The following is a 10830-nucleotide window of genomic DNA, read 5'->3' on the forward strand; positions in this document are numbered from 1 at the left end:
TTTTATTTATTTAATTATTTTTTTCAGATAAATACTTTTTCTGTATTTATGGCCAGTCAGCTCTGCAAAAGTGTGTGATTTTTTCAAACGATGAATGAATGAATAAATGAATGAATGTGCACTGTGATGTCAATATAGAAGTTCCTCAAGTATTCACAAGCCTAAGTAGCTCCCTTTGTTATTATTTCATAAATGGTAGAAAAGAAGACCTAAGCACTGAATTGCCACCGCCACTATAGAGAAAACTAATTGGCCTAATGTTTGAGTTACTTGTTATTACACTAAATTGTAAAGTGAGAACTTTAAGAGAGTGATTTAATGCCAGTGTGTTTCACTGGTGTGATATGTGTTGTGTCCACAGGAGTCTGAGCGGACCAGAGCATTGCAGAATAAAAGAGTGAAGACTGCAGGGCGGTTTGAGGAGGAGTCTTCAGTCTGATTTTTTAAACTGAAACGACAGACACAAAGAAATACAGAGAAAATGTAACACCAGTAGCTGTTCAGATCACACTGTGTTGTTGTTGCTGTTTAAAGGGTCCTCCTCTTGTTCATTAAGATCTTGACTTTTGTTTAGCTTAGTCAGGTGATGCATTATATTAGGCTAATATAAACAAAATGTGCTTGTTTATGTTTTTTTTGCCTCGTATTACTGTATACAATAATAAATCATAAACTACCATTTATATATATATATTAGCTTTTTAGATACTTGATCGATCGATCGATCGATCGATCGATCGATCGATCGATTGATTGATTGATTGATTGATTGATTGATTGATTCAGCTGCAATGTCGCTAATGGCCGATGAATAAACTGGCGCTGTAGCTGCTTTTGCTTACCCAGACCAAACGAGTTGATAGCGCAAAACACACAACACATAGCCTACTTAACTACATGCTCAAGAGAATAAATAATAAATAACTATGTGCATTGCTGCATTAATCTTTTTGAAAATACGAAAGTTCTGGCAATTAACAACGCGTATATCCCATTAAATTACATCAAACTCGTTGATGAACTGACAGACCAAACTAGCTGACGTCGATAGCGTCGATGCTCGGGGTCCAGTAGCACGCAGCAGCAGCCCCGTATGAACATGAGTATAGCGGCGTGATGGTCTTTCTACCTCCCAGATAACCCCATAAACACATTAAAATGACTGACTACGCGGAGGAGCAGAGGAACGAGCTGGAGGCCATCGAGTCCATCTATCCGGACTCGTTTACAGGTGCCAGTTTATCCATAAGATCCCAAAGCTAACAGTTAGCATCAGGCGGCTAACAGTGACGTTTCGTGGCAGAGGTGCCCTGAAAGTGGACACAAACGCACACTTTTTGTTGAAAGCGTGTAACTGATGGTGTTGTCAGTCAAACAGATGTATTAAATAATTGTCAAAGTGTAGCATTTGAATTTATGATGTGTAATTAAGTATGTCTGCCTTACTTGACAGCAGCTGCAGCATAGTGTACTTTATAATATAATGCATGCTGTAGTGCAAGCAACAAGAGCCTTTTGGGATATATAGATATAAAATGAAGTAATGCTGCCGGATTGGTTTTCATCATGATAATAGTTATTTTTACATTAACCAATTTGGCAGATTTTTATTCTGAACATTTGAGTTCTGATTTTGTTAACAAGAATAACACATCATTATATCATCATTAAACATAGTACACCTATTCTATGCCTATTTATGCTGTCTTTGTATTGTTTTGTTTAATAGAATGTACAGTGTTACCCAGATGGTTTGGTAAAAAATGGCAACAATATTGTCATTAAAATTTTTAATAGTATTGTGCAGCCCTTAGGGAGCAGGACCTGACCTTTGCAACTATGGTCCTCCCTCAACAAGCAGGACTTACTCTTACTCTGGTCAGTCGCTCGTTACTTGAAGAGCTTTGCTAAAGGATATATACAACATACAACACAGTCAGACAGACAACCATTCCTTTTATCAATACGGTTTACCTTAACTGGGTACTTACTCACAGTTTTGCTGTTGTGGCTGATCAAGTGCTGTGCTTATAGTCCTTTCAGAAAACCCCATAAGCTTCACCATCACGGTAACGTCAGATGCAGGAGAGAATGGCGAAAGTGAGTACTGTATACATTATTGAAGATACTGTCCCTTAAAGAAGTCATAAAATGAATAATAGTGAACGAAGGTATAAGGAATATGCTATACAATTACTGTATACTCAATGTAGTTAGTTTATGCTAGATTATTGAAGAACTTTGAATTTTGTTCTTGCCCTGGTGCAAATGTGAGTGATCATGTTGTTTGTTTGCAGCGGTTGAAACTCTATTAAAGTTCACGTATGTAGAGAAATATCCAGATGAGCCTCCGCTTTGGGAGATTCAGTCCCAGGAAAACCTCGAGGACAGAGACTTGCAGGAGATCCTCACTTTACTGCAGCAACAGGTAAGTTGGTAAGCTGTGGAAAATGTATTTCACAAGTTGAATTTGCAGAGATTATGCTGTGTATTATTTGTGGACTTGTAAACTGTTAAGGCCAGTGCACACTAGAGCGCAGCGTGTGCCGTGTCAAAACCCACATTAGAGCGCGGCGCATCACGGAACATCAAAGGTTCTTCTCAAACAGTGACATAAACGGGTCTCTGGCTGCACTAAAGTATATGTTTTCCTCCATGGTGTCGCGTCTGAATTCACTTTCTTTCTCGCCAAGCCGTATTTGTAATGTAATGAACTACGTATAATGCGCTAAAAGTCAGTGAAAGTGCATCATTCCATTTGTCTTATTTAATTAATTATTGTTTCTCTTCTTGCAGGCTGAAGAAAATTTGGGCATGGTGATGATATTCACATTAGTCACAGCTGTTCAGGAGAAACTCAACGAAATCGTGGATGCCATAAAGACCAGACAAGAAGAAGACAAACGGCAGAAAGAGAAGGAGGCCGAGGAAGCAGAGAAGGTCAGCGCAATCTTGATTAATTGACACTTTTGGCTAATTTTTTGGCATGAATATTTGGCTGCAATATTAACAGCTAAGCTAATTTTAAAGGTCCTAATTACAAAATTGGCAGGTTTTACATTATAAACACCCATGGAGACAGAGGTTCAATTGTGTAATATCTCTCCGTGCTTTTTAAAACGCCATTTAGTCTAATAACTTGTATTCAATGTCCATTTCATTGACAGAAAGCGTTCCAGGGGACAGTTGTTACAATTGAGAACTTTTTGGCCTGGAAAGCAACGTTTGAGCAGGAGATTTCAGAAATCAGGAAGAAAAGACAGAAAGAGGAGGAGCAGGCGGGGAAAACCAAACTCACAGGTAAAACAATCTGTTGTAGAGTAGATTCAAGCCCCCACAGTTGTAAAGGAAGTGCTTATTCTGCCTGTACTTGAAGGCAAACAACTATTTGAGACGGACCACAACCTCGACACGTCAGACATCCAGTTTCTTGAAGATAGTAAGTAGTTTTTGTTATTTTTCCCCCCAATGTTACTTGAAAAAAACAACACATCAGTAAGAAAGAGAGAGCATTTAATGTGAGTGTTGTCAGTTTTGGGTAAAACTACATCCATATTCTTTTTTTTCTCCCCCCTTTGCAGCTGGGAACAGCGTTGAAGTGGACGAGTCTTTGTTCCAGGACATGGAGGATCTGGATTTGGATGAGGATGATCCGGACTTTGACCCTTTAGAGATGGGCAGCGACGAGGACTGAGCTTTAGGATTTAACACCATGGACTCGATCACACCAGTTCAATGCAAACAATTGCTGCTTTACATTTTCTAAAGACTCTGCAGCAAATCTGCCTCAGACTAACATTGCAATCTCATAATCTCATTTATTACATTGTTTTTATTTGTATCTAAATGGCTGAGCAATTAAATTTATCAGATCCATGAGATTGTTGGACTCTTTTTGTTAATTAAATAGTTTGACCAGAAGATGGCGCCAAAAGAAACGATAATAAAGATGACTGAACTGTAGAGTATAGAAATTCACATTCTAAAGTCCTGTTACTTATTGATCTGATCTTTATTAGACAGGACATGTTAGGGTGAAAGGGGTGAAGAGCAGAGAGAGATTCAGCAAATGGTCAGAATCATTTCTCAAACCCATGTCAGTGGGCGTAACTTCCTTAAGGACTGGTGTGGACATGTCCCCACCCACTTTGGCCTGGCAGGGCCTGTGTCCACCAATATTTCACACCTTTCCCTTTCTGAGCATTTGTTTGCGGCAGTAACTCCAGCGGTTGGGCAGAGCCAAATGTACTGAAATGATGTTGCAATGATGCAAATGTTTTTTAAGTCCCGCTGCTCCCACTGTGATGTGAGGGGCGTAGGGGACTAGCCTGAGAACCTGACTCACCGCTGTAGCAGTGGGTGAGTCTGGTCACCACTGCGTCGATTCCATTTCCCACAACGGTACATAGGCAAGCAAACAGGAGGCCGAGTCAACCAATCGGTGAAGGCCGTCTGCTGTTCATGTGGCGTTATTACTGGTTTTGAGTTCATATTTGTGCAGAATTATGAATCACGAAACTCACCTACTGTCGACGTGTTTGTTTGATGTATGTATGAAAGTCAGTATGGATGAACAGCTTGGAGTTAGGGATGTCTTCTCCCGGAGCCGGTGGTGTTGGTATAGGAGACCCATGAAGAAAGCAGCAGGGAGAAGCTGTGAGCAGAAGAGGTGAAGACGAGGCGGAGGTGGGTTGCAGCGCGGCTGGGAAGCAAATGATCTATGATTGCTGGAGGCTTAAAGCGGGACGATTGGCGATGATTGGCTACTACTGAGGTGCGGCTCTTTACGCTGATGGCTGAGGTGGAGGTGTGGCCCTCACGGAAGCGATCATTGGCTGTAGGTAGGTGATGCTGAAATTAGTCTCACAGCTTCATTTTTCTCATGAATTAAACTGATGTCCTCGACTTTGAGGCACAGACTGTAACTGACACTGTTGCTGTGGGTTTGGTCGTGCTCTGTAGTGCCGTTTCTCTAGCTAAAGGTAGAATAGTTTTATTGCTTAAAATTATAAAACTAATGCTGACAGTTTTGTTGTCTGGGCCCTAAAACATCAATGATTTTTAAAGAGAAAGCGAGTAAATCAAAACGTCAGTTGTGGTCCAAACTCATTCTTAACGTTACTAACACATTGTTAACATCCCATTTCTTCACTGGGACTTTGCAGTTAAAGCACTGTTTGGTCGGTTTTCTGTCATGACCATATGAAATAAAGGAGTTGCATGTGCTGCTGCTGCTGCTGCTGTAACTATTATTGATTAAATGCTTTGGAGCGCTACTCCCTCATCGTTTGACAGTGGCACACTCTCTCCACATGAGGGCACTGTTGCTTTTCATTTGCCTCCTTCACAGAGATCAGTCCTAATCTAATACACTTTAGGCTGGGACTTTTTTCCACCTTGTGCTGGCAGAGGTCACAGCAGATCCATATAAACCTGTTTCACCCACACCCCCTCTTCCCCCCCCCCCCCCCCCCCCCCCCCCCCCTCTCTCTCTCTCTCTCGTCTCCCTCCCTCTCTTCATAAGATCAGTCGCCTTGTCAAGGATATTCTGTTTGCCCTGACCTGTTGTCTGAAATGTTGGCATAATTTCATACAGAGAGAACACAGAAATCATGCCACAACATCCCAGTGATATCGAATGTCTTTTATGCCACATGTTTAATGAATCTTCTGAACTAAGGCCATACAGTTAAGCGCAGGTCTGTCCTTCTGTGTGAACAGCATTTACTTGTAGTACGAGTTTCTATCAATTATCTAGACCCAAATCCTGACAATTGCAGTGTCTTGCCTCAGAAATCCTGTTTCATTCATGCTGTTCCGACTTTACAATGTGTGTAGTACAATGTAATATAAGTACAATGACAGTTTTACCATTATCCAAATTTAAAATATCAAACAAACAAATAACATACTTTTTTTTTCCCATGCCAACACCACAATCAAATGATCCCAGGAAAGGAATGTTGCAGTGTCCTCTGAAACCCAACCTTAGGTTTGGACATGGCCTTCAGCGCTGCCTGCTGTAACTGACTGATTGAGAGGAGAGAGCTCTGTTTTCCTGCTCCATACGTGGGATGTAAATGCACCTCCAGTCGAGGGCCTAATGAAGGCTTTGTCCTCTCCTGTCACACTGACTTTGGGAGCTCTGTTTCGGGTTGGACAGCTCTGCCCCCGCCCCCTCCCGCAGCTCATTCTCATTCATTTATGTGGAGATGCCTGGTGTATATGGAGAAAAGCCTCCCCATCACAGTTAATTGGGCCGACCTTCATTTTGAGATGAGTCAACCTTCTGCAGTGGTTGACCCGCTGTTTTTTGAAAACAAGGCCACACAAGAACGACAGTCTCATTGGTACTTTTTTTTGTTAAATATTTTTGTTTGAAGTTGCTTTAACAGGAATGACAAGTACTTTGTTCATAACAGCCTGCGTATTATTTAACTTAACACTACTCTTGACACTACTCTTAGACTTAATATTATGAAATACAGTTATAAACGGCAGTAGAAATTGCACCTCCTTCTTTTGTGCATCAGTGACCAGGGAAAAAGCGGAAAATCTCGATCATCGGAGTGTGACCTGGCCTCCATTTCAACATGGTTAAAAGCTCAAAAACAGAAACTTGCTCCATATATGACCTTTACAAATGAATGAATTCAAAAATTAAGGTTTGCTGAACCAAACCAAATGGTGGTTCATGAGTCCCCAGAGTTTGTTTTCATGTTGCCATGTCTGGGCTCTGCAGTTAACCTGACATATGTTTACAATACAATACGGTGCACCCCCAGTTCACCTTACCAAGAAACAGGGAAGCTGTTACCGCTGTGACTAAAGTGCCTTGCCCAGGTGCACAATAACAAGGTACGCCTTAGACGAGATTTGAGTCCGTAACTATTAAAGTTGGTGGTCACATAGAAAGGAGATCTGCTGGCTCTGGTTCAGTATGGATTTTCTGCTCCCCAGAAAATCTTCACCTTGAGACCTCAAGTGGTAGTTTTTAGGCAAAATAAAAGACTAATTATTTGAACAAAGTTTATAACTATCAGTGTTGGGGTAGTAATGTATTACAAAAGTAACGAGTTACGAAAACACATAACTTTTTTTTTTACAGTAACTTAGGAATATAACATATTACTTACACAAATTACAGTAATATATTTTTAAAGTAAGTAAATTAGTCGTTGTACAATTGTACAACAAAATTGCATTCAGGTGTTGGATAAGTCCTGAACTTTGTGACTGAGCACAAACAAGTTGGAAGTTGGTGTATAAGTTCTGCAGTTGCGTGTTACTAATCTCTTCATAACAAAACAAGAGAATGGGGAAAGCAAAGGAAAAAAAACTCATTGACTGCACTTTTGCTTGGTGGCATTATCACTGTTTTGATTCTATATTTTGCCAAAAGTAACTCAGAAGTTACTCAAACAGTAATTTGAAACAGTAATATGTATGTGATACAAACACATTACATTTTTAAAGCTGTAATTAGTGCTACTAAGAAAGGATTAGCATTATAGCATTAGCATTATACAGTTTTAATGCGCGACACGGAGTCAAGAACACGACAATGCGCAGTGTGTTAAAACTGTTTAATGCACAACTCCCCGTTGTTTAATCCGCTTATACCATAGTCCCACAAACTGTTCATTTGGGCCTTTTTGCTTTTTTGGTCCCAGGACTTATTTCACTTTTTAATTAATGACTGCCTTTTGCTCCAACACTCATAGCGGGAGAAGCCTCATGATCATTACTATGGTTCATGGCAAAACGTCGGCTATTAAAAAAGCAGTAAAAGTTGAAATACAAAACCTGAAAAGTGAAGTCTGGGATTATGACAGCAAATCTAGCACGGCTGGTTCAAAGTGCAATCTATGTGACACTTGAAAAGAAGGTTTCACATCCAAGCTCTGACACTGCTATAGCACTGTTTTGTCACAGAAAAAATATTCATCTCACATTCAAACATGGCGTCTGACTGGCCTGCCTTGTTCTCTGCCTCATCATCTCTCATATTTGTAATCTATTACTGGGAGTGTTTCATTGCGGTTGCATCACGGTGCCTCCGTTTTCTCAGACAAACCAAAACTGATGCATGGAGGCATTGTAAAAGGATTATAAAACCGAAAATGTGGATTATAAGTCACCGAGTTGAATGCTGACGCTGATTGCCTCTGTCTACACTTTTAACATCACATTCACATTTAAACGTCTAATGCAGACATTGAAAAACAAAGCATAAGGTGTACTTTTATTTATTAATTAACCAATCAATGTGGAGCTGAGTTTATCTTTAAAATCTTGCAATTACTATGCACTACCATCAAGTGCGGCTCCTCAGATGAATTTGAGAAATATGTCGCCCTAGAACCTATTAGAATACTCCATAAGTACAGAAAATATAATCAATTCCTTTAAAATGTTCCTAGCAGAGGACTCCCAGACCCCCCTTTCTACTGAATATGTCAACAAACACAACAATTAGTACAAAGCAATGATGGCATATGTAAAGGCATTTATCAGTCTGAAAGTAAACTGCCAGATATGGTACGAACAGTCGTGTTTTTCACATATTCCTCTAAGGTATTAAAAGACAGTATTTTCAGTATTTGCCGGTTTAGGCCTGACATTGCCTATACTCCTGATATAGACAGTGTTGGGCAAGTTACTTTAAAATAGTAATGTATTGCATACTAATAGTTACAGCTTTAAAAATGTAGTATGTTTTTTACATATTTCAAAAATGTAGCTGAGTTACCCTACTTGAGTTACTTTTGAGTTACTTTTGGCAAAATATAAACTGAAAATAGTAATAATGCCACGGAGCAAAAGTGCAGTTTAAGATCCTTCGCGATCCCCATTCTATCATATTTAGTTTTAATGACATTAGCTATATGCAACTGCAGACCTTTTTTGGCATTTTTTCGTTCATACATGAATATAAACCATTTAAATGCACTTGTAACTCAAGTTGCTTAATTTGTAATGACAAATATATTCCCGTATTTTGTATTAGTAAGATGTTATATTCCTATAGTTACTGAAAAAAGTAATATCATATTGTAACTCGTTACTTTTGTAATACGTTTCCCCCAACATATAGGGTATGCATGTGATGTCATAAGGTTCTGTAGTGAGTGGCAAATTTGGTTGAGTGTCACTATTTGATTGATGACCATTTTTATTAGATTTTTCCACTCAGCTTGGAAGATTATAGTTCAGTTTAGAATGAAGATGGTTTATGTGCATTCCCTCAAGGCAAAATTCTTGACAGAAATGGCCTAATTATTATGTAAAAACCTCAAAAGAAAGAAAATAAATCCCTTCGTTCGAGCCAAAGCCTTCTGACTGGTGTCCCATAGGGTGCCAGTATATTTTAAATGATTCACTTACAATTTTGAAATATAATATCAAACAAGAATCAGATGAATCCACACTTTCTCCATCTCCGCCATGTGTCCGACTCGGCGCTGCCCCCTCCTGGATATCCTACCCCTCACATTGGCATTCTTCTGGTGTGGTATTTACTCGCCCGGGCATGTGGAGGGTGTCTGGGCTACTGTTTGAGAACTGTACACCCTCACTTAGCTCTGTATTTATATTAAATATTAAATCCAATTTAAATACAAAATTACCGTATGAAATATTAAGTGTCAGGGTAAATATTTAATAGCAGCCCTTTACCATAGACCTGTTATACTCATTACTATGCGCTAGTCGATGTGAACAGGCCATTTCCCCAGAGAGAGTTTCCCTCATCTGTGCTGAAGCGGCTGCAGACAGCAGGGGGCGCAGTTGTTCTGTAGAGAATCCATAAACGTGCAAGGGACAACATTGATGAATGAAAAAGCTATTTATTTTGTGTTCACGTGTCCAAACAAGAAAGAAGATTTATGTGGAAAATCACAAAAGTGTAAAAATGCACCTAACTCTTTTAGTCTACAATAAAAAATATATTTGATTTTGGTGAAATAAGGAACATCCTTTGTAAAACTTTATTTGCAAATACATGCAAATGCAACCAACATAATACAATCTATTTATTCAGAGTAAATGCGTGAGGAAAGGCATCCGGAGTTAAACTTCATAGCAGATCATTGAATGCCTCTTTTAAGCGTGCGGCAATAGTAAATCTAATGTGTAACATCAAATGAGTAGAAGCTATTGAAGAGCAAAATACATACATTGTTATATTTTGGCATGGATTTCAAAATAAAGGCTCAGACCTGGAAAATAAAGGTTGCAGTATGATAATTGGTAACTGGTGTAAATTTTGTGTCGTTGAAAACTGCTGTAAACTTCCTGGATGACGGAAAGCAGACACAAACATTATGTAAGTCAGTGAAAAGTGCTTCAGCTGTTATACAGGCACCTATGGCCCATCTCTGACCTGGAACAGTGTTTCTCCACTGATGCTGCGTCGGGACTTACAGTCACCCTGATGATGAGCTGCGCCACAAATACTACTTTAGATTGTAAGATATTGGCTTTCCTCTCAAAATTGATGATGAATGAGCATTAACCTCTTAACCCCCACCTTAACCGAATGCATTTTCTCCAGTTCGACCTTACCCAAATCTCAAAGCTTCTCGACTGGAGAGCTATAGGCCGGTATAATGCCTCATTTGAAAGCTGAGACCAACCTTGGGTTGTTCCTGTGTTTTTGTCAGTGTTTTGATTTTTTTACTTATCACATTTCTGTGCTTTTTTGTTGCCCTGTTTTTCCATCTCGTTTTCGGCGTTTTTTTTCTTGTTTTTTGTCACATTTTTGCCTCCTTTTCCATCTCTTTTTGTCATTTTTTGTCACATTTTTGTTGCTTTTGTGGGTTTTCTTGT

General features: G+C 39.5%; 1 protein-coding gene across 1 annotated transcript; it reads left to right on the forward strand.

Annotated features, from left to right (window-relative positions):
* The first annotated feature begins 1055 nt into the window (after positions 1-1055).
* rwdd1 (RWD domain containing 1) lies at positions 1056-3876 on the forward strand. Its single transcript, XM_079562204.1, has 7 exons — positions 1056-1231; positions 2035-2100; positions 2298-2428; positions 2797-2940; positions 3168-3300; positions 3377-3439; positions 3582-3876. The coding sequence occupies exons 1-7, from the start codon at positions 1159-1161 to the stop codon at positions 3692-3694; spliced, it is 723 nt and encodes a 240-aa protein (XP_079418330.1). The 5' UTR covers positions 1056-1158; the 3' UTR covers positions 3695-3876.
* The last annotated feature ends 6954 nt before the right edge of the window (positions 3877-10830 follow it).

Source organism: Gobius niger, assembly GCF_951799975.1.
Source record: "Gobius niger genome assembly, chromosome: 8".
Classification (NCBI taxonomy): domain Eukaryota; kingdom Metazoa; phylum Chordata; class Actinopteri; order Gobiiformes; family Gobiidae; genus Gobius; species Gobius niger.